The 24723-nt window shown below is 39.6% G+C and overlaps 2 protein-coding genes across 3 annotated transcripts; one reads left to right on the top strand and one right to left on the bottom strand.

The window, feature by feature from the left end:
• Positions 1–2189: 2189 nt before the first annotated feature.
• LOC117545393 (zymogen granule membrane protein 16-like) lies at positions 2190–9672 on the top strand. 2 transcript variants are annotated; one of them, XM_034215147.1, is made up of 5 exons: positions 2190–2243; positions 6105–6142; positions 6219–6271; positions 6362–6482; positions 7079–9672. In XM_034215147.1, the coding sequence occupies exons 3-5, from the start codon at positions 6220–6222 to the stop codon at positions 7398–7400; spliced, it is 495 nt and encodes a 164-aa protein (XP_034071038.1). In that variant the 5' UTR covers positions 2190–2243; positions 6105–6142; position 6219; the 3' UTR covers positions 7401–9672. The 2 variants fall into 2 exon arrangements, with proteins under 2 accessions (XP_034071038.1, XP_034071037.1); XM_034215146.1 differs by lacking the exon at positions 2190–2243 and adding an exon at positions 5827–5998.
• Positions 9673–17699: 8027 nt separating this feature from the next.
• Positions 17700–24563, bottom strand: LOC117545405. Its single transcript, XM_034215163.1, has 11 exons — positions 24392–24563; positions 23483–23590; positions 23299–23385; positions 22964–23068; positions 22601–22735; positions 22126–22260; positions 21702–21796; positions 18373–18499; positions 18137–18221; positions 17942–18024; positions 17700–17768 (listed from the first exon to the last, which is right to left on the bottom strand). The coding sequence occupies exons 1-11, from the start codon at positions 24533–24535 to the stop codon at positions 17700–17702; spliced, it is 1173 nt and encodes a 390-aa protein (XP_034071054.1). The 5' UTR covers positions 24536–24563.
• Positions 24564–24723: the final 160 nt, after the last annotated feature.

Genomic DNA, 24723 nt, shown 5'->3' with positions numbered 1-24723 from the left:
TGTGGTGGCATTTATTAGGCAAGGCAAGGCAAGGCAAGGCAAGTTTATATAGCACTTTTCAACACAAGGCAATTCAAAGTGCTTTACAAAAAATGAAAGACATTAAGAAAATGGCATTTAAAATCAGTCATTAAAAAGAAAAGCTAATAAAATAAACATTAAAAGAAAAAATACATGGATAAAAGTTACAGTGCAGTTTAAGATGTGAATAGTTCAATTAAAAGCAGCGTAGTAGTTTTGGTAGTAGTCCAAGTAGTACTGAATCCAACAGTACCAATTACATTAAGAACTTATTGCACAAAATCATTTTATCTCTCATCAAAGATGGCAGAAAACATGCATTATTGTACTCAGGGGTGGAGTTTGACAAAGGATTACTCAAAAAGGTACACAGTAAAAGTACTTGATTGTACTTGTGCTTCTAGTCCAAGTAGTACTGAATCCAACAGTACCAATTTCATTAAGAACTTATTGCACAAAATCATTTTATCTCTCATCAAAGATGGCAGAAAACCTGCATTATTGTACTCAGGGGTGGAGTTTGACAAAGGATTACTCAAAAAGTACACAGTAAAAGTACTTGATTGTACTTGTGCTTCTAGTCCAAGTAGTACTGAGTTCAACAGTATCAATTTCACTAAGAACTTATTGCAAAAAATCCTTTTATCTCATCAAAGAGGGCAGAAAACATGCATTATTGTACTCAGGGGTGGAGTTTGACAAAGGATTACTCAAAAAGTACACAGTAAAAGTACTTGATTGTACTTTTGGTAGTAGTCCAAGTAACACTGAATCCAACAGTTCCAATTACATTAAGAACTTATTGCACAAAATCCTTTTATCTCTCATCAAAGATGGCAGAAAACATGCATTATTGTACTCAGGGGTGGAGTTTGACAAAGGATTACTCAAAAGGTACACAGTAAAAGTCCTTGATTGTACTTTTGGTAGTAGTCCAAGTAGTACTGAATCCAACAGTACCAATTACCTTAAGAACTTATTGCACAAAATCATTTTATCTCTCATCAAAGAGGGCAGAAAACATGCATTATTGTACTCTGGAGGGGAGTTTGACAGGGGATTACTCAAAAGTACACAGTAAAAGTACTTGATTGTACTTGTGGTAGTAGTCTAACAAGTAGTGAGTCCAACAGTATCACTTTTATTAAGGATGTATCGCTAAAAATCATTTTATCTCATCAAATATAGCAGAAGTTGCATGATTTTGTTCTCAGGAGGGGAATTTGCGAGTATTACCCAGAAAAAAGACAGTAAAAGTACTTCATTTTATTGTACTGAGTCAAACAGTGTTTTTTTTTTTAAGAACTCATGGTAAAAATCATTTGTATCGCATGAAGCAGAAAAAACATGCATTCTTTTACTCTTGCGTTAGTGCCGCTTCTCAGCGATTACCGTAAAGGCGCTATAAATCGCGCACTCAAAAAATGAAGAACTGCTCATTTGACCAAGCAAATTTGAGAGACGGCTGAGTTGACCGCAGTGGTCTGGGTAGAGTTCTTCAGAAGTGACGTGGCAACTCTACCGTGCAGTCAGATCGTGGCTGCTGTGACTTGTGATGTGAATTCTCCGGCCGAAGCTCCAAATAAACCATCAGTCGGTGACTCCCACTGCATTGCTACACAGAAGTTTCCCTTACAATGATCCAAAACAAGAGCATACTTGGCACACATAGCCGCGGGAAGTAGGGGTGCTGGGGGTGCTGCAGCACCCCCTGTTGGCGAGTGGTGTACATTTGAAAAACTGAGTGACCACCTAAATAAAAATGATTAAACTACATAAAATAGTTATGATTTTACTTAAAATAAAATTAGCTGTATACAGTAGCATATAATAGTCATAGTATATATTTGTATATATCAGGTGGCTTGAATTTATTTTCCAAATAAATAAAATCCGAGTCATCTAGGTCATAGGTCGTGGGAGAGTGACGTAATTGACGCGACACACACACTGCAGAGTGACAACTTTATAGAATGGCGCAAAAAAGGATTTTGGATTTTTTTCTCCAACAAACAACCCAATAAAAAGAGTGGACCACCAGCTACTCCTCAGCCCACCACCTCTACAACTAGAGTAATATGACACAGAAGAGACTGACACATCTGACTTTAATGCATGTCCATAGTAACATTTTGGACAATGTGGATGTATCTGCTCTAATGAGGGTCTTCATTAGTGCCACCCCAGGCTACATTTGGAGTTTTGTGAAGCCCCAACACAAGGTAAGACGATATTTTTCCTTTAATGCTGCTGCCGCTGTGCAGTGTTTTGCCTTGTCAATCAGTTAAAATTGAATTCATAGTTTTATTAATATTGTAAATAATATTTTCTGACTATTTGTAATGTTATGTAGGTTTGTAAGACTCATAGTTAGCATGTGGGCATGTGCAGCTGTTGCTAAGGTCTATAATGGTTTATTAAAGTTAAGGCGAGACACCCCAGGTGAATAGGGTAATTTCTCCAGTTAATTACCTACAATAAGGCAATTGTTTCTTATATTACAAGTTTTCTGAATATGCAAATGAGTCATTATCTCATTAAATTTGCGCATATTTTAACACATTTGAGGAACCGAAATCTGAACTTTGGATAAAGCCAGGTTCAAAATTATCGTTTCATTTTGTAGTCATATTAGCATCTAAGGTTTTCACAGAAGGGATTTTGGATATCTCTTTTTATCACTCCATAAATCAGAAAATACTGTCAACAGCCCTAAAATATCAATTTTCGCCATGTTTCTAGGTATAACATCTTATATAATTCAGGCTATGAATGATCTATGAACAAACCCTTCTGTAAAAGCCTTCATAATATTGATAGGAATATAACTGGAAGGTTTGGTGTATGTACGTGCAACTGAAGTGGACATTTCGAACTCAGAGTAGGAGAAAAAACTCATTTTGAGAAAAGGACCTTTAAAGATTGCAGTGAGGCGCTAGCTAAACCCTCCTGTTCTTTGGATGACAGCTTGCTTATCGAAGCACTCCGTGAAGGTATTTCATGTTCGGGGTCATTTGTGTTTTGTATAACCTTGCTTCGTGCAAGTGACAATTGTTGTTGTCTTCTCTGTGAACGTTTTTTTCGCCGTTCCTTTGCCATTTTGAGATTTACATTTCTAGCGGAAAGCTAACCAGGAAGTGTTTTAGCACATCACGTGATGCATCTGAACGAATCACGTTGTCAGAAGTTGACACCAGCCAATGAGATTTCGTTTCTTGGTTTAAGACCCTTTTGTACTTTCACGATTGGTTGCTGATACAAAGGAAATGACCATATTTGGATCTGATGAGATTGTGCAGGAGAGACTCAGCTTTCCAACGATGACATGGTGCAAACAGCGGTCGCGGTACTTTATGTTACGTTAGAATGCTAACTTTTGGTGAATTTAGGAGAAATATACAGACGCAAATAGACCAACTATAGTAAAATGAACACTTAAATGTGTATTTTGTACGTTTTACTTCCAAAAGCCTGAAAGAAAACATGTTATGGAATCAAAATAGTACAACATCTCAAAATTGACCAGTGCATGAAAAACGATGTTTTTGCCTGCCGTGTCTCGCCTTTAACAAACAATGTATGCGGCTCGTATCGCTGACAGCTGGGCCCGGCTGGGCCTTTTTTTTTTTTAAGCCTCTCCCTCCTCACTTTTGGCAGCACCCCCTGAGCAAAATGACTTCCCGCGGCTATGTTGGCACATATCATATTTACACCTAGATTATGAAGATGTTGACTGGAAGGAATTACTTGACGAACCGCCAACAAAAATACCCACGCACCTCCCTCCCTGTCTGATACGTCATAACTCGGCAAGGACCAATAAACTGTTCAGGATTTGTTTCTGAATGCAGTTGCACTATAAATGATCGTATCCACTCCAAATGTAGATATTAGGAGAGTAGCTGCACACATGCTGAGGCTTCATTTGCTGTAATGCACACTTGAACGGCAAGTATCATTTTTTGAATTCCAAAAAAAAAATGCTCCATGTTTTTAGGCTGTAAACTTTAACTGTTATGTAAGCCAACTAGACAGACAGTTTATCACTCTTCCTCCTGTACATTAGCAGATAAAAGGCATCACATACTTGAATGAATGGTAAATAAAGAATGCTGGAAATAACTGCATCTCCATTTAGGCCGCAAGGTGAACCTCGAAAAAGTCCTTTAGAAAAGAAATCCCGCTCCACAGAAGTGAAACTACACAATCTTTAGTTCATAAAAAAGAACGATTCATGCTTATCCACCAAAAAAAATTTCGTCGCTAAAATTCCTCTAGTTTCTTCAAGTTTTGTTTTTTTCCCCTCTAGCTTGCGCCGGACTGAAACTGTCTTTTCACCGACATCTCTCCACCTGCACTAGTGGCCGTATCAAAGCCGTGATTGGTCAGATGTCGATTCATTGCAACGGTGTCGGGTTACAGACGTGCTCCCCTTATGGGCATAGATATGTCTCATAATTATTTGTGTGAACATAAAAATAATTTGTGTGTAAATATGTGATTTGTAAATGTAAAACAACATCCACAAATGCATTTAAAAGATTTGCAAATACATTTGCAAGTGTAAAACGGATCTGCAAATACGCTAAATATGTTCACAAATAAAAAAAAGATCTGTGAATATCTCTTTAACATTTACACCTTTCGATCAGGCATTTGTGAATCCATTTTGTATTTGTGGACCAAAAATGCGCTTGCGGATCTCAAATCTCTGTTCACGGATCTCAAATCTCTGTTCGCGGATCGTCTTTTTACACACACGGAATTTTGAGACATATTTTCCGCCGGTCTCGGCTAAAATCTACTCGTGTCACTCGGTTATTTTCGGAAACCACGTGATGGCCTGCTGTTGACGACATTTCTGCATGATTTCAAAGTAAGAGCATGATGGTTTGTTTAATGCTCTGTTTTTGTATTATAATGAACAGCGGAACGTTAGATGCATTCTTTATCACCATTACCCTGACCTAAATACGGTGCTTTTCTACAGATTACTTTATTACTGCACTGGTAAGGTACAATTAGGCCGATTAATAAGATGTGAAGTGCTTTGTAACTTCGACCCGCTTGACTGAATACACAACAAACAATGAAGAAAGAGTTTTATCTGGGCTGCTTCGCTGCCAGCTGCTCCCCCGGGACCCGAAAGTGGCGTATAGCCTGCACTTCAACATCAACGAAAGTGCTCGATATATGCTATATTGAACCAATAACACAAACTAACTGTATCACTATAACATGATGATGATGGTGATGAAGAATGCATCTAACGTTCCGCTGTTCATTATAATACAAAAACAGAGCATTAAACAAACCATCATGCTCTTACTTTGAAATCATGCGGAAATGTCGTCAACAGCGGGCCATCACGTGGTTTCCGAAAATAACCGAGTGACACGAGTAGATTTTAGCCGAGACCGGCGGAAAATATGTCTCAAAATTCCGTGTGTGTAAAAAGACGATCCGCGAACAGAGATTTGAGATCCGTGAACAGAGATTTGAGAACCGCAAGCGCATTTTTGGTCCACAAATACAAAATGGATTCACAAATGCCTGATCGAAAGGTGTAAATGTTAAAGAGATATTCACAGATCTTTTTTTTATTTGTGAACATATTTAGCGTATTTGCAGATCCGTTTTACACTTGCAAATGTATTTGTGAGTTTGCAAATCTTTTAAATGCATTTGTGGATGTTGTTTTACATTTACAAATCACATATTTACACACAAATTATTTTTATGTTCACACAAATAATTATGAGACATATCTATGCCCATATCCCCTTGTCACCTCACTCTCGCGTGTCAGCCGGGGGTGCGCGGAGAACTGCGCACAGCAGCTGAGGCCCTCTGGGCGGGGCCCCCTGCGCAAGGCGGGGCCCCATGCAGCCTGCGTGATTGGCCTGTAGGGAGGGGCGGCCCTGAGTGTAGCTGCACACATGCTGAGGCTTCATTTGCTGTAATGCACACTTGAACGGCAAGTATCATTTTTTGAATTCCACTCATCACTAACCAAATGTATTATGTAAGTAAACAAGAATGACTGAACAGATGTATTTATATTTCTGTATTATCCACTACAGGTATCTTTTGATAATAGAAGAAACAACAAATCAGACAGGTGAGACTCCGTCTATAGTCAATAATTATTATTAACAACGAGATGCAGGGTAAATAACTCTTCTCTTTCTTTTCAGAATGCTTTTTCTTGCTATCTTCGCTGTTATTGCAGCCTCTGCTATAGCTGACCGTAAGTTTCCATGAGTACATTATCCTTCATGAATCAAATTTATAAGGATAATTCATGTTCATAATATGTTTGTCTGTCTCCTTGTTGCAGCTGAGACTCAGAGCTATTCCTACTCCCCTCCTGCGGGGTCAGGGAGTGGCTCTCCGTTCAGTATAATTGGGGAGGGAAGAATCACAGCTGTACGAGTGTGGGAGTCGTCCTACATACGAGGGTAAATGTTATAGATCATTATTTTGGTAGGACTGAAGAGCATTTTTTAAATTAAAAATAATGTAACACTGGGTAAAAGACACCATCAGATGTTATAGTTTTGATCCACTGGTTGCAGGTATTTATTGCAATAATATGACCACTAAACATTTGAAGTTCACTTATGAATTTGTTCCTGTTTAATTTAGTACCAGATCAAACCTGATAACATAAGGTACTTGTACTTTTGTAATTTAAAAATGTAGTATTTTCCCATTTATGTTGCATATATTGTACTGCATCAATAACTAGCAACCATTGCAGATTTAGTTCAATGTTACAAAAAATAAAACAATTTTATTAAAGGTTAGGCAACTCAGTAGAATGTAAAGTAATTCAAATAAGTCACACTTTTGCCAAGTGCCATATTGAAGTAATGCATCAATAACTAAAATACGATCAATGTTTATTTTATATTATATTTGTATGATTCTGAAATGGAACATGCTGCATAATGAGTTTTTTTATCTGTGCTACTTTAAGTATGTTTTGATGTCGATGCTTTCGTACTTTGAATGCAGGACTTTAAACTGAGCATTGTTACACTTCATTCATCAGCTTCCAGTTCCGCTACGGCTTCACCTGGTCTTCAGTTTCGGGTACGACATCCGGCCAGCTACAGGAGAGGGAATTGTCTGGCGGTGAAGCCATCATTCAGATTTCTGGGATGTACAGTCACTACGTGCAGTCAGTGGTGTTCGTAACTAGCAAGGGCCGCCATTTTGAAGCAGGCCAGCCCTCAGGCACTTCCTTCAACATGTATCCCAGCCACAAGGGTGCCGAGCTGGTCCTCATCAGTGGCACTACCCATGGAGGAATCACCTCCATCGCAGCAATCTGGGGTCGAGTTGATACATCTGCTACTCACACTGATCACTGAGAAGTAGAGCTTGCCTGAGGAGATGCTACCATTTAACCAACAACTTGGCCAAACCTATGTATGAAAATTATGGTTTATTTCAGAATGTAATTCGTCTGTTCTGCGGTGCAACATTTTAACATCACAAATCTGCACATTTGCACTTTTGCTTGCTGAAGTGCTGTTCTTTATTTAGCTGGAAACATATTTTATAGTTAAATCTTTGTTCTGATGAATGTATGGAATGAGAGAACTTGACTATTCCTACTTAAACACTTTCAAATTATTTCCAAACACATATGAGCAACAACACAAATTCACATTATGTTGCTACTTATGCTAATTAAACAGCTGACATGCTCATAGCTTCTTGATTTCTATATATGTATGAGCATATACAGTACGTGTAATGAAGAAAAATGATTTCACAAACTCCTGCACCATATAAAAGCTTGATGAAATGTAACTTTAATTGTTTTTCCGGCATAGCATTTGTACACATCATGCTCTTGTCATTTTTTGAAAAATGTACTAGTTGATAAAAAAAGAACTCTGTAGCCTACATGAAAGCTGCTGACATATTGTGTTTTTCAATACTCATAGATACACACACATAGAGAAACAAACTCTATAATAATAATGACCTATAGCGTAATATAACAATATTTTCATATCAATTGACCATCAACCATCAATAGACTATCACGGGATAATAATATGTCTGTTTAATTGTAAGGGCAAAGTTGGCTACAGCAGTGTCTGATACACTATAAGGCGACACGTGTAAGTTGTAAAGATAATGCTAATTTCTAACACCAGTCCTTGATAGGCATTTATGGTTCAGATGTTACAGTGTAAAATCTTAAAAGAAGCACACTTATCTTTACAGATGATCCATTTGATTTCTGAAAAAGCTATAGTAGCTAATGTTCACAACATTATAAAAGTTCGTTTTAGCATGACTGCTATCTAGCTACTTCATGTTTAATGACCAATATATATATATCTCTACTACCCCAGGCATTGTCACAACAGGGAGCAGGGCACCCAAGAACCACTAAACAGATTATTGCTCTTCAGCAAATATTAGCATGCTAACACGCTTAACAAAACTAGCATGGTAAACAATATACCTTCTGAACATTAGCATGTTAGCATTTAATTCCTAACATTTTAACATGCTGACGTTGGCATAAGATCAAAGCTCATGTAGCTCAAAGCACCACTGCTTCAAATTACAACTCATTGTGCTATTTAAAGCCGTTAGCAGTGAACAGTGACACAGAAAACATAATTTAAATCCTATTTAACTACAAACACTCGCTACTCCAAAGAGCTCCTGTTTTCTTTTTTATCATACTCCTTTTGTTTCCATCTTCTTCATCAAACACTGTCATGACACCTGTCACATAAATCCAAACCAGGGACCTTTATCCTCCTTCATCTGGCTCCAGCAGGGCTCTCTGTTATCCTGTCGGTCCCTCTGCAGGGGACGAGGGTTTCCTCTCAGCCTCCTGGCCAGCCCTCTCTGACCCCTGTATTAAGTTAGCTTTAATTTGTTGTCCTTCCATCTTTATTTATCAAGGCCAAGTTGCATAGTCAAACATTAACATACAGCCTCTTTTCGGAAGGAAGTATTAGTGGATTACATAGTAGTTTACTTTTCCTGGGCCAGAACCGATTTGTGTGGCTGGCCTCTTTGTCGAGGTCAACATTGTAGGAAGGCAAGAACCCTCTGCACTTGGATCAAAACTGTAGCCTATTATCATTCCTCAAGAGCCATATGTTGAGCTGTTACACATTTTAGTATGATTATTATGAATATCTGACTCTTATACACTGGGATGTTGATCATGAGGGAAGTCTTAAAACAGGTTTAATAATCCTAATTCTGGGAATTGAAAAGAAAAGTGGTTTAAAGGTCAAAGATGTATTCGGGTAACAGTAACACAGGGGAAAATCTGTTGTCTGGAGATGCAAAATGGATGAAAGAGAAAGATGAAAGGAATATGAAAAGGTTAGAAAAGTGTCAAAATAACTATACTTTCACGGGAAGACTAGGGGTAGAGGAATGTGAGAATTGGGTTAGGGATATTGCCAAATATCTGGAATGTAACTACCAGAAACCTGCAGATCCACTGCAGCTCTTGTTCCCCTGTAATTATGTTGTATGATGTCCTTTTTGTTTTCTGTTGTTTTTCTGTGTAACCAATGTGCTGCAGGTCTACCTTGAAAAAGATCGTTGATCTCAATGGGATTTTACCTGGTTAAATAAAGGCTACAAACAAACAAACAAACTCTTACTACTTTTGAATCCAGACTGAAGACTTTTATTTTTGCCGCTGCTTTTAATTGAACTATTCACATGCGTTATTCATGTTTTATCTTTTAATGTTTCTAATGTGTTTTATGCTCTTAATGTTTTTCATTTTCGTAAAGCACTTTGAATTGCCTTGTGTTGCAAAGTTTGCCTCGCCTCGCCTCAATCATGACAAAAACAGCATTCAATATGTGCCAAGTCCCCCCGACCATAACTCTGGAGCTAATGTCATAACTCCACAAACAAGATAAACAAGTTTTACAAGTGCCGTATGATTCACTAACAAACACAGTGTGCTTTGCTGGCCCGGTTCCAGAACAAAATGACTAAGGTTAGAGGGGGTGCACCAGTAGTAGGCTTACGTTAGCTCAGGGTTGACAACTTTGGGTACCTGGCTGGAGTGAGATTTTGATATCATGGGTTTAATTACACATATGCGCACGAAATGACTGCTATCGTGTCAGCAGCGGGACCATAGCATATATATAGGATATATATACAATATTTACAAATACACAAAATTGGACACAGACTATAAAGGACACACAGTTTAATTCACTAATGAAAGTCAAACACATGTTTGTTTCCACTGTTTTATTGTGTGCATAGGCCTGTCGCGATAAGCAATTAATTGACTTATCGTACGATAAATAAAAATGAACTCGATAAATTGCCATTTACATGAGGATGTGACTAGCAGTTTGAAAGGATGTACTTGAATTATTATTATATATTATCATTATGTCAGTGGTCTAAAATGGTCATACAACGGTGCCGACAATATTATCGGTTATCGCAATAATTTCCGGGAAAATGTATCCAACAAAATTAATTATCGTGAGAGGCCTATACATGAAACACACACACACAAAGAAATCTACAGACTTACTCCAAACTGCCAAACATATTAATTAACACACATACATATACTAACACATAACACATATACATATACTCTTTGACTCTAATTTGGCCTAGTAGAACAATAAGCAGCAGACTTTTACTTTTTTTCATTTCTACTGGATCTTTGATCTGCGCATGCGCAATACGGGTCGGCAGTTGCGAGAGAGTATTTGTGTTGGGTAATCTATGGTAGGGCTAACCAGTGGCGGCGCCAGAGATTAAGGGGGTGCTGTGGGGTAGCTTTACGTTTCATAGAGGGTGCTCAAACTTTACCAGCGCTACAGTTGAATTTTCTACTGCAACACTCCCCACACACACACACAGTGCACCCTCAACTGTTACAATGAAGGCTCGATAATCAGCTCACGGCATATACTGTAGGTGTAAGCAGGGCTAAAGTGCTATTTTTACAAGTGGTGAGTGGACCTCACGTCCTCTAAGAGGGACCTCACCTCCTCTAATGGGGTCCGGGGGCATGCTTCCCCGGGAAGGTTTTTTTACATATTGAAGTTAAAAGCATCAATCTGGTGCACTTTGAGAGCAACGTGAAGAGATCTATGGATACATCTCTCAACACCCAGATGAAACAGAACTGTAAACAGATTTTCTATTTCTTTATAGATATTTTACAACTCCCCTTTTAAAACAAACCGTTTGAGACCCACTGAGATAACTAGACAACTATCTAAACACTGAGAGCCCTTTACTTCACCTGAGCTGAAGTTATCTGAGACTCTCAGTCTGACAGGAGAGAGTTCTCCCTCCACCTTGTTGTTAAAAAAGCTCCTTATATCCGTTAGCTTGGCTAGCTAGCACCAGATGCTAACCACAACGATCTCCAGTAGATAGGCCTACCCACCGGTGCGTGAGCTCTCTCTTTCGCTCGCGCACGCACACAAAATGGCTCGTGCCACACACACACAGAGCAGAGCTTGAATGAAACACAGAGACCCAGAAGTAAGCTACTTGTACTCACGAGGCTATGCTATTATGTGCAGAATTCCTCTCGCTTTCAGGTGGTTTTGATTGAGTGTCCACACGTGGACGTTTAAGGACTAAAAAACGATCAATTTTTCACTTTGCTGTTAGCAAATAAGTTGGCGCTCTAGCTAACAGGAAGTCACTCAAGTGTCACAAAGTCATTTAGCCTATGGGTAGGTCAAAAATCGAATCGGTGCTGGCCATTGGCCTAATCATATCACCTGTGTTGGCTTTATGTTTTTGGTCAAAAATGTGTTTGTTTCACATTTGCATTGAAGTAATCAATAATATTTCTAATTTAATTTAATAAAAATTATTATTATTATGTTCGGAAAAAAAAAAACACATTTCTTTGGGGTGCTTTGGCAACCCTGGGGGGTGCTTCAGCACCCCCTAACTCCCCCCTGGCGCCGCCCCTGGGGCTAACCCATACAGTGGTGGGGCTCAAGTCAGTTTTTGCAATGTAATTACATACACGCTCCCCTTGACAGTGAAACGCCACACGTGAGGTTTAGATTATTTCCCTGTCTCAATCCAAATTGAACTGTATGAAATAAAAAGGCACATTTGTCTTGTAGTAAATAAAAAGGGCGACCTGGAGCCAATCCTGCAATTTCCCCACAGGTGAAAGAGTTGACATGCTGAAAACCCAACCCCTGCAGGGGGGTCTGGGGGGATTCTCCCCCAGGAGATCTTTTGAAATACTAACATAAAATACACATTCTGGTACTCTCTTGAGAAGAAAAATAAATAAATCTATTACTACACGACACCGATGGACTGTCCACTCCAAGTAGGGAATGAGTCCTTACCCCAAGTGAAGGAGTTCAAGTATCTCGGGGTCTTGTTCTCGAGTGAGGGAACAATGGAGCGTGAGATGGGCCGGAGAATCGGAGCAGCGGGAGCGGTACTGCAGTCGCTTTACCGCACCGTTGTGACGAAAAGGGAGCTGAGCCAGAAGGCAAAGCTCTCGGTCTTCCGGGCCATTTTCATTCCTACCCTCACCTATGGTCATGAAGGATGGGTCATGACCGAAAGAACGAGATCGCGGATACAAGCGGCCGAGATGGGTTTTCTCCGCAGGGTGGCTGGTGTCTCCCTTAGGGATAAGGTGAGAAGTTCGGTCATCAGGGAGGGACTCGGAGTTGAGCCGCTCCTCCTTCGCGTCGAAAGGAGCCAGTTGAGGTGGTTCGGGCACCTAGTTAGGATGCCACCTGGGCGCCTCCCTAGGGAGGTGTTCCAGGCACGTCCAGCTGGGAAGAGACCAAGGGGTAGACCTAGGACCAGGTGGAGGGATTATATCTCTTCGCTGGCCTGGGAGCGCCTTGGGATCCCCCAGTCAGAGCTGGTTGATGTCGCCAGGGAAAAGAAAGTTTGGGGCTCTCTGCTGGAACTGCTACCCCCGCGACCCGACCACGGATAAGCGGGAGAAGATGGATGGATGGATGGATGGACTACACGACAAAAAATGAATGCCATTTTAGTTTTGTGTTACTTTGTTCCGAAAGCTGAACCTGCTGCTCCTCACAGAGAGAAGAGGGAAGAGGCTGTGTGAATTACTTTACATTGTGGATAAGGGTGGATAGCCCCCATTGTTCTGTGTGTCAAAATGAAAGACAGCCCACACACCTATCAATCATCAAACCGTGGGGTCTTATTTCATTACGTGTTGATTTCTATCAACACGTAATGTTGTATCGATGTATATAGAGATGTAGGCCTACTACAGCAAAAGTATTCTCCGTCGGGACTTCCTGCAACAACACCATGCCGTTATCTTGATTCTGATTGGCCAGAAGACATTATCAAAGATGTTCTATTGAGAAGACGATCACTACGTGACAACAGTTTTCAAAACCATTTCTAGTCTTCGGTATTCTTGTTTTTGGCGTGAGAATAGTTTGGGCAGCGTGAGAGCGTGAGATTGAGAGTGAAAGCGTGTGTCACACGCCAGATGCGTGAGAGTTGGCAACCCTGGTGACTGGCTGTACATGATGTGGCCTGCCGACATGGCCACTTTCATGCAGATCATACTAATGCCCTTGATTGGTCTCTGTGTGTCATTCAAGCTCGGGAGGGTGTGTGTGTGTGGCGCGAGCGAGCGAGAAAGAAAGCGCGCGCACCGGTTACGTGTAGTGTTGTTGTTACCATCTGGTGCTAGCTAGCTGCGCTAACGGATATAATGAGCTGTCAACAAGGTGGGGGGAGAGTCCTCTCCAGTCAGACTGAGAGACTGATACAGCTCAGGTGAGGTAAAGGTCTCTCTGAGTGTTTAGATAGTTAACTTAGTCTAAGTTCTCTGTGGGTCTCAAACGGTTTGGTCACCATTTATGTAAACACATATTTCCATTTGAAGGGGGGAGTGATTAGTAAAATATGCATGAATAATAATTTAAAAAAAAGTTAACTAGAAAAAAGGTAAGATAAACTATAAAAACTTGTTGAGAGCTAAAACTAGTCTTTGCTGCTGCCTCAAAGAGGAGCAGGGGGGAGAGGAGGGAGACAGGAGAGGCTGGTTCAGGAGCACAGACACACTCACAACTATAAATGAACCAAAAATAAATAAATAAACAAGTTTCAATGTTTTTTCATATTGGATATGGGATGTTATTGGTTACGGCCATGTTTTTATGATTTAATGATTATTTAAATGTATACAGTTCTGTTTCATATGGGTGTAGTCTCTTTATTTTCCCCTCAAAATGCACCAGATTGATGCATTTAAGTCCAACATTTAAAAAAAATAAAAATCTTAGCGGGGGAGCATGCCCCCGGACCCCCCTATAGGATTTCAGGTCCACCTCCACTTAAAATATGTTCACATGGATAGGTTCCTAAATAGATTTGCACAGCAACGCTGTATATATTGACAAATAAATCCAGGAAAATGGCACAAAAGAAAACTGTTATGGCGCGTTTCCACTGCAGCGGGTAGCCCCGTTTAAGCGTCCTTAACCGTCCTCAAGCGGCCAGGCCGGTTTTTGGTGGCGTTTCCATATAGCCTAGTACCGGCCAGCGGGTACTTTTTCCCTCTTTTTCCGGCCTCATAAAATCGTGGTTCCCTCAGACCAGGGCCAGGGCTGAACTAGTGACGTCAACACTCTCGACTGCTGATTGGTCAGAGAGAATCGTCACAAGATTGCTCGCGAGTTCATCCCTAGCGTCGCATATATATCTAGAAGCAAGCTTGCAGCATTTTTATACACAGCATTTTGTAAACGGAGGAGCTACAAAAATGGCTACTTCTAAGAAAAGCACACCGTGGTCGACCGAGGAGGTGACGACGTTCCTTCATCTCATTGGGGATGATAAAATCCAGCGGGAGCTCGACGGAACAACGAGAAATGTGAACAAAAACAAAGCTGATCGCCCCGCCTACACTGCGTTGCTAGCCCATGTCCTAAACTGTAATGGAAATGCGCCACGGCCTGGGCCGGCCAGCGAGGCAGCCCGAGGCCAGAGCGAGGACGCTTAGGGACGCTTAAACGGGGCTACCCCGCTGCAGTGGAAACGCGCCATTAGTGGCCTGGCTGGGTGTATAATTCCCGGCCTGACTTATTGTCCCAGTCCGGCCCTGGAGTAGCGTGACAGCCTGCAGTCCATGTCCACACGGTAGAGGATAATCCAAATGGTCCTTTGCCCCAGTAGCCACGATCAGATCCACTTTGTTTCTGCCGCAGCTCCAGTAGCCACGATCAGATCCACATCCGACAATTCCAGTGATAGTAAGTTCCTACACGCTAGTAATCCTCACGACGTTGTCGGTACGTTTTTGACTTAATGTAGTGGCCAATTGTCTAAAGAAAATTAATGCTCAAAGGCCACTTAGTCTAGGAGGCGAGCTCGAGTATTGACTCGCGTATATTCAAAAAATCAGATACCTTGCTTGTTCCATTCAGGTGCTTTATTGAGAGGTTCAATAGATCAGCTGGCGGCCCACTGCCGACGTGCAACATTTGCACGGTATTTAAACAAATAAACAAACAAGATCCCTCGGTCATACGGATGTATGCGGTCAAAAACTTTTTTCAACTGCCTCTCTAGACTTCCTGCTGTGTCATGCTGGCAGCGTCATTTATACCTGAGCACGCCCCTACTATTGCTTTGTATAAATAATAACAAAACATAAACTAGAGCTGTCCATAAGCAAGATGACACGTTACAAAAACAATATAATAATAATTCATAGTTATTCAGCTCATTTAAGTTAAATTAAGGAATATTCAATTGGATCACAAAACCATAATTCATTACCATAAAATAATGTGCCTAAATCAAATGGCTCTTACGCATGGGTCTGGGACTGCGGTCAACTCAGCCGTCTCTCGCATTTGCTTGGTCAAATGAGCAGCGCTTCAGTTTTGAGTGCGTGATTAATAGCGTCTTTACAGTAATCGCCGAGAAGTGGCGCTGACAGTAGTACCGGTGCTTATGCTATATTTAATCAATCAATGATATTTGATGAGGGATAACATAATTTTTAGCCATAAGTTCTTAATAAAATTGGTACTCAGTACATGTTAGACTACTACCACAAATACAATCAAGTACTTTTACTGTGTACTATTTGAGTAATACTCTGTCAAACTCCCCTCCAGAGTGCAATAATGCATGTTTTCTGCCCTCTTTGATGAGAGATACAATCATTTTTTGCAATAAGTTATTAGTGAGATTGGTACTGTTGGATTCAGTACTACGTGGACTAGTAGCACAAGTACAATCAAGCACTTTTACTGTGTACTTTTTGAGTAATACTTGTTTAAACTCCTGTCCTGAGTACACAAAATAATGTATTCTGCTATCTTTGATGAGAGATAAAATGATCTTTTGCAATAAGTTATTAGTGAGATTGGTACTGTTGGATTCAGTACTACTTGGAATAGTAGCACAAGTACAATCAAGTACTTTTACTGTTTACTTTTTGAGTAATCCCCTGTCAAACTCCCCCTTCAGAGTACAATAATGCATGTTTTCTGCCATCTTTGATGAGAGATAAAATGATTTGTGCAATAAGTTCTTCATGTAATTGGTACTGTTGGATTCAGTACTACTTGGACTACTAACCAAAAGTACAATCAAGTACTGTGTACCTGTTGAGTAATCCTTTGTCAAACTCTGCCCCTGAGTACAATAATGCATGTTTTCTGCCATCTTTGATGAGAGATAAAATGATTGAACTCCCTTCCAGAATACAATAATGTATTCTTTTTTTACCACGTCAAATTCCTCGTACGTGTAAACCTACCTGGTAATAAACATGTTTCTGATTCTGATATATAATAAGCGTTAGAAAAATGTTCTTCACAATACTGACTATGTTGGACAGAGTATTTTAACAGGATATGGTAAACACATGATATGAACACTAGATCCACTAGATCAGTACTCCAGCAACAGCATTGTTACACTTTGGAAAGTCTTTAGAGACTGGCCTGGATAGCTGTTCACAACTTTCCTTCAGCACAGTGACACACCCTTGTCACTCTTGTTGGCCTCTTATGACGCTGCATGTCTTTTAATATATGTATAATATATTATTTCTCTGCCCCTAGTTCTTTCCTTGCAGATTCTTCAGTCTCATCAGCCTCATCAATCCATCAGTCCCAGTCAACGTCTTCAGCCTCCAGCACACTTTCCCTGTACAAGGCTCATTCCCCATGATCACAACACCTTATATTATCCTGTCTTTCACAAAATGTAAAGTCCTTCTACTGCACCTTTTGAAGACTCCAAAACAGGCATTTGTACTGTATGTGTTTGGAGAAATTATACAACAAATGGCCCAGATTTGTACTATAGAAAATCGAAATCTTGTAATGTAGGAAACAATTCACACTGGCTGCCATGTGATATAGGCTTTGTTTTGCAATATTTATTCAACGGTCACTTCTTAGTTAAACAAATCTCAAATATATATTCTAAATATATCAAATTGAGCATATAAATATAAACTATTTCACAGCAACCACATCCCCTGCTTTTTGGAAAAGTCTGGAGTCCCAGTCCCTAGCTGGTGCCTTTTTTGTTGTTAATATAGGACATACAGCAACCGCATGTTCATGCACAAACATTATTTGTCACACAGAGAGCAAACCCAGTCCCCAACTTGTGCCTCTTCAAGAGACTTTTGGTCCATATGCAGGCACTGTGTGTGGCACCACCGGAAACAGCTTGTCACACTGAATCTGCAATAGAAGGAGTGGAGACAAATGAGAGTAAAGCCCTGCTTATAACAGCTTTGAGGCAATGGTCAACTGCATCCCTCAAGTGTTTGTATTTAGTTTCTGCTTTCATTTAATGCTTTTCTACAAATCTAAATTGTGAAATATCTGAAGTCTCAATATTCATTAAACCTTACCCAGTCAGTGTGGGTGTGATGTGGCACTGAGCCGGGTGGTTTTATGCCGGCGCACATGGCACAGTTGACTTCTTTGTCAAACACTGATGAAAAAAAAATGCTAATGTTACATCTCAAGTACAACAATATCACAATTGAATTGATATTTTGAAAAAGTAGCATGCACCTGATGCTGTCAGTATTTCCATGGCCAACACTTTTCTTTAAACATCTCCTTTTTTGTGGTCCCAAAGGCCATTGTTGGTGTTTTAGGAAAGACTTCCATGACCTCCTTTGCCATCTTAAAGTGATACACCATGTTATGTTCTTAAAATAACTATCCAACTACCCCAAATGTGTTTTTGTGAAAGGCAGTAAAACAGACTTAATCCTAAAAGCTGAATGAATGTTATATAGCAAAAAGCATATATGAAAATAAATATTCCACTTACCATGCAGACAACTACCCCACAGCTATTGCCATCCTGCTGTACTGGGTGTTTCATTACTCCTCTCTTCCATTTTATGTCTACCCAGTCTGTCTTACTGCAGCAGGTCCTCCTCATTTTGAAGTAATCACTGCGTGAGATAAGATATATTATTAATGTACAATGCATACTGTATAAATACAATACTCGCATAATAACATAAATCCTTGTCCACACTGTGTCTCAGCAGTCGAGTAACACAATTTGAAGTGATGTTAATGCATGTTTCCCAAATGTATATTTTAAGATGTAACATGCAGACACCTAGTCTGATGTCAAAATGAATTGACAATTGTTCACTCTAAGGTCTCAGTGCTGCGTTTGACACTGTTGACCACAACATATTACTAGACCGACTGGAAAACTGGGTGGGACTTTCGGAAACAGTTCTAAATTGGTTTGAATCCTACTTAAAGGACAGAAACAACTTTGTTTCTATAGGTAAATACACATCTGAGTTGACAAATATGACATGTGGGGTTCCTCAAGGCTCCATCTTGGGGCCTCTTCTCTTTAACATCTACATGCTTCCACTGGCTCAGATAATGAAAAACAACAAAATAAGTTACCATAGCCAGGGCTGCACATAACTGGTGCGCAGGTGCGCATGCGCACCTCCGCCAAAAAAAGAGCACCGGGTCATTTGAAACAAAGCGCATTTGCGTACCAACATTGAGAGAGGGAGAGAGAGAAGGGAGAAGAGAAAAGAGAAAATAGAGGAGAGAGGAGAGATGAGAGAGAGAGAAGAGAGAGAGAGAGAAAGATATTTGCGAGTTGCATACATGTATGAACCATGATATGAACTCAGGGTCGGCTCGTAGCACTGGCTAGATGTTCGCCTAGGGCGCCAGATCTGTGGAGGCGCTGCGCTGGCAGTTCTGGGAGGGAAAAATCATTTTGACCGTTGGGGCTCATCCTAATTTTCGGCCTTGATGTAGCAATATTCATAATTAAGTAAATGTAACACCCTTTTCACCCCCGGTTACACGTTTCATTTGCCCTGTACAATGGGCGCTGTAAGTGATGAAAATGGGGGATGTTGGCTTATCTGGCGCCCGCAGCTCACAGCCAAAATGCGAGTGAGCGAGGGAGGGTGCACCGGTACCAGCGCTGTTGTTATTAGAATCTGGTGCTGTGCTAGCTGCTCTAACGGATATAAGAAGAAGATGTTTCTACAATAATGTGGAGGGAGAGTCCTCTCCAGACTGATAACTACAGCTCAGTGAGGTAAAGGACTCTTGAGTGTTTAGATAGTTCACTTTAGTCTAAGTTCAAACGGTTTGGTCGCAATTTATGTAAACACATATTTCCAAGGCACTCCTTAATAATTATTGGGAAAAACAGGTTTTAAATAATTCCAATGTATACTATAGGACAGTAACCAAAAATATCCTTTAAAACTGGAGAGATAAAAAAAAATGCATAAATAAATGTTAAGGTAAAATAAGATATGAATGAACAACACAAATAAAATAAGTTACATTCATTTGTTATTGGCTATGGTAGGTTATTGGTTATGTTCACATACTTATTTGATTACATCCACTTGTCTAAGATGACAACAGAGACTTTCGACCCAAAACCAGCTGTTGACTTGTGGATGCAAGCATCTAATCGCAGACTCAACCAGAGAGAAAGTAGTAGGCCGACATCATCAGCTACCATGTCTGACAGAGAGGAAGACAGTGAGGAGAACAGTCAGGAGGGTAGTGATGACAGCTTGTAGGATTACTGCTTGTGCTAATGTTGTCTTGTGTTCACCTCTGCATGTGTGTTCTGTGTTCACCTCTGCATGTGTGTTCAGTGCCGTGTGTCTGGCAAATAAAGTCAAGACCCCCCTCAAAAGTTACGGTTTATTTCATTTTAAGGATGAGCACCAAGCAACATCTCCAGGTGCTCCTTTGAGAACCAGGGCAAAACAGTTATGTGCACCCCTGACCATAGCTATGCAGATGACACACAAATTTACGTAACAATTTCACCAGGAGACTATGCTCCAATTCAAACACTGAGTAAGTGCATTGAACAAATCAATGACTGGATGTGTCAGAACTTTCTCCAATTAAACAAAGATAAAACTGAGGTAATGGTTTTTGGAGCCAAGTCAGAACGTATAAAGGTTAGCGCTGAGCTTCAGTCTGCAATGTTCAAAACAACAGATAAAGCCAGAAATCTAGGTGTAGTCATGGACTCTGACCTGAGTTTCAACAGTCACATTAAAACAGTTACTAAATCAGCCTACTATCACCTAAATAATATATCTAGGATTAAAAGACTAATGTCACAGCAGGTTTCGGAAAAACTTGTCCATGCTTTTATCTTCAGTAGACTCGACTACTGCAATGGTGTCTTCACGGGTCTCACTAAAAAATCTATTAGGAAGCTGCAGCTGATTCAGAACGCTGCTGCTCGAGTCCTCACTAACTCTAAGAAAGTGGATCACATCACTCCTGTTCTGAAGTCTTTACACTGGCTTCCTGTGTGTCAAAGAATAGATTTCAAAATACTGCTGCTGGTTTATAAAGCACTGAATGGTTTAGGCCCAAAATACATTTCTGACCTCCTGCTAAATTATGAACCATCCAGATCTCTCAGGTCTTCAGGGACTGGTCAGCTTTCTGTCCCCAGAGTCAGAACTAAACATGGTAAAGCAGCGTTCAGTTATTATGCTCCAAATATCTGGAACAAACTCCCAGAAACCTGCAGGTCCGCTGTAACTCTGACTACTTTTAAATCCAGGCTGAAAACTTTTCTTTTTGTCGCTGCTTTTAATTGAACTATTCATATCTTAGACTGCACTGTAACTTTTATCCATGTACTTTTTATTTTAATGTTTAATTGAACTATTCATATCTTAGACTGCACTGAAACTTTTATCCATGTATTTTTTCTTTTAATGTTTATTTTATTAGCTTTTCTTTTTAATGACTGATTTTAAATGCCTTTTTCTTAATGTCTTTCATTTTTTGTAAAGCACTTTGAATTGCCTTGTGTTGAAAAGTGCTATATAAATAAACTTGCCTTGCCTTGCCTAAGGACAGGTTGTTTATTCAGTGGATTGGGTGTTTATGGTATAATCGGTATGGACCAAAGTCAAACATGCACACATTTTTCACACATTATATGTTCTGGTGTAGTAGTACATCAATTAAAAAAAAAAGGGCTGGTTGTGGCAATATAGCTGATCCATCTATTCCCACATAAATATAACAATAAATATAAACATTATATATGAGGGAATAGAATGAAATAAATATTTTTGAAAAATAGGTGAAATTGGATGCAGTTAGTACCTGCATTTGTTGGCAGCATTGTCTGACTCTGCCTGCTCTGCAGAGTTGCGTGCAGGATCTGCCAAATACACTGTGCTTTCTTCAGCATTGATGTACTGTGGACACAGAAAAAGAAATATATATATTTGAAATAAATACAACACCCCCAAAACGTAGCTGATCAAGAAATATACTATTATATGATATAGACACTACTAACCAGACATTTCCAGTGTACACCATCAACATGTACAAAGGACACAATGGCTCCATAGCTGTCAAAGTGTATCCGTAATACATACGAACAAAACAACTTCCATTTCCCATCAGGCTGTATTTGTTTTCTTTATACAGTAGAGTCAAATAGCTTGATAGAGTATGTTTATATTTAGACAAAGACATAATGAAAACCTTTGTAGTTATCCTCAATAGAAACACAAGTTACCTTTGACAAAGTGTGCTTCCTGACCTCTTCTCTTTTCCCAAAGAGGATCACACCAGCTGAGTAATGGTTGAGAATATAAATCCTCGTCCCCAGTTCACATTTATGTGCATGTATATGGAAAAGACACTCGATGATCTGGAGAGAATGTCGACAAGCAGACATTAATAAGAAATACAATTATATTAAATAATAATGTAGTTGACAGGTGTTAAGTTTCGTTGATAAAAACAGAAAATTATAACAGTAAATGACCACATTTGACTACTTCTTCTAGTGTACAATACAAGTTAAATATTCAACTGTGGATCCCTTTTAAGATTCACTTTTTAAAACAGTTTAATACATTTTAGGCTTTGGGTGCTAACAAGACTTCAGTGGTGTGCCATGAAGCTAGCGTTACATGAATATTGGATTAATGTGTAGTGAAGAGACTTGGTATGAGCACTGGTTCTGTCCTATGATATGGATGAAATACCTCGCCTGTAAGCCACTGGTGTGGTCTAAGGGTCCGCATGTCAGAGTGACGGATGGTAAAACTGTTGCCTCTTATTTGAGTGGGGACTACAGACACCACCACGTCAGTGTCCTTTTTTTTCCACAACGCGGTCAGCTGGGGGTCACAAAAAAAATACTATATAATTTGTATGTCCCAAAGCTAGATTGTTAACAGAGCATGAGATACACATTGTAAATTGAAAGGTATTATTTTATAACGTTCCTTTAGTATTCCTTAAACATTAAAATCTGCATTTTAACTTTTTAGTTAATCAATTATTTTACTATTTTTATCTGGTCCCTCTGATGAACTCCCTGATGATGTGTCCTTACAGTTTCTTACCTCTGATGAAGCATCCACTTTACCTCCCTGTGCATCATCCTCAGCATGCTCCGTCATGTCTGATGTGGATGAAGATTGACCTTGTCTTGCCTTGTCTTTTGGATCCTGTATAGAAGCCGAAACATCAACATTGCCTTTCACATTGTCCAATATGTGTTGTTAAGTGCATGTCATAGTTAATCACTTCATCACACAATTTGAATCTTCAGTTCTTCTATCATTACCTACAGTATACTAATAGAAAATGCAACATTAAGCTTTAGATTCCAAGCTGGTTTAGATGTATGTGTTTCAAATGCTTCCTGGCTTTGTTTAACCATGCTAAATGGGATTACCTGTGATGGAATATGTGCTTCCGTTTCACCTGGCGCTTGTTTTTGTAGTGGAGCTGGAGCTTTTGCTGTTTTTGTCTTCTGCATGAGCTGATAAAAAACAAAGTGTTAATAACACAAATATTATAACATTTATGTTATTTTCAACAAACAGGATAACAATGGTTTGCTCTCAAAAAATACATACATTCTTCTTGTGCTGTCTGAAAACAAAAGGCTTGTTTATGGGTGTCACATAAACTCCTCGCCTGTTCTGCTTTCTTTTTTTCCATCGCTCCATGTCCACACGATGGGTCTGCAGTTAATAAGGAATATTGACAGGGTAAATGCACTCATAAATTACCTTTCATTACATATTCTGCCATTTCACGTTATTCAATGTTGTTTTCTTTTCACAACAAACATTATCTTTGCCTGAAATAAATGTATTATTTCATTAATTATTATTCATCAAAATTATGAAACCAACTACATTCAGCATAGTTGCATCACAGTTTTGATTGGTGTATCAATATTATTGTGATATTATTAGCACACCTAATATAACTGTTAATAATGACCAAATTACCTGCAGAATAACTGTTGAGAAAATACTGAATGTACTCTTTGAATATCAGAGTAGCACATGATGACAAAGACCCTAAGTAGCTGTGTACATGACAGGATGTGTGAAGAAGAGAATCAGGACTGTTTGAGGCATATGATAGCTATGTGATTAACATGATGATTCAGCCTCTATGGAGATAGACATATGACAAGCATGATCATTTCTGTCGTGAGCCTTAGCTAATCTGAACTAAACATTGTATACTGCTTTGAACCGGTATTCCTCCATCTTGTGACGGTGTAAAAAGTCTGTCTACAAGTCTCTTATATATAAAGCTTGTGAAGGACACTGCTCTGTGAACTATTTGTACCAAATGCTCTGGACGTGATGAATACTTCCATTCTTGCAAGGATAATAAATACATGTATCCTGATTATTGAAACTCAAGCCAGTGGCGAGTGATATTTTCCTAACATAATCGATAGCAATGCTTAATGACTAGGGACAAATGTGATAACATAACAGCAATATATAAATAACAAACTGTACCTTCTTCCCCCTCCTCAGAGAGTCGCCATATTCCCTTAGCAGGGCGCTCAAGGTGACTTTGTATGTATGTACAAAATCGTCCAGCCTGGTCAGACGTCTCCGTTGAAAACGGATCTTTTTGAGGTCCCACTTGCTTTTTTCCATTATCCCTTGAGTTTTGTTGTCCTCTGTGTAATTCTGCGGTTGAACATATTAGTTACGGTACATCAAATTATATTGTTAACAATCACTTGGATTACATACTGTTTACATTGCAGTTTATAATATTGATTATAGAATAATGCATTGAAATTCAATATTACATCAAAGCTTTAGGTTTTTGTACCTGTGTG

This window comes from Gymnodraco acuticeps, unplaced genomic scaffold (assembly GCF_902827175.1).
Source record: "Gymnodraco acuticeps unplaced genomic scaffold, fGymAcu1.1, whole genome shotgun sequence".
Classification (NCBI taxonomy): domain Eukaryota; kingdom Metazoa; phylum Chordata; class Actinopteri; order Perciformes; family Bathydraconidae; genus Gymnodraco; species Gymnodraco acuticeps.
The sequence above is the reverse complement of the archived record's forward strand: the minus strand, read 5'-3'. Positions and strand labels throughout refer to the sequence as shown.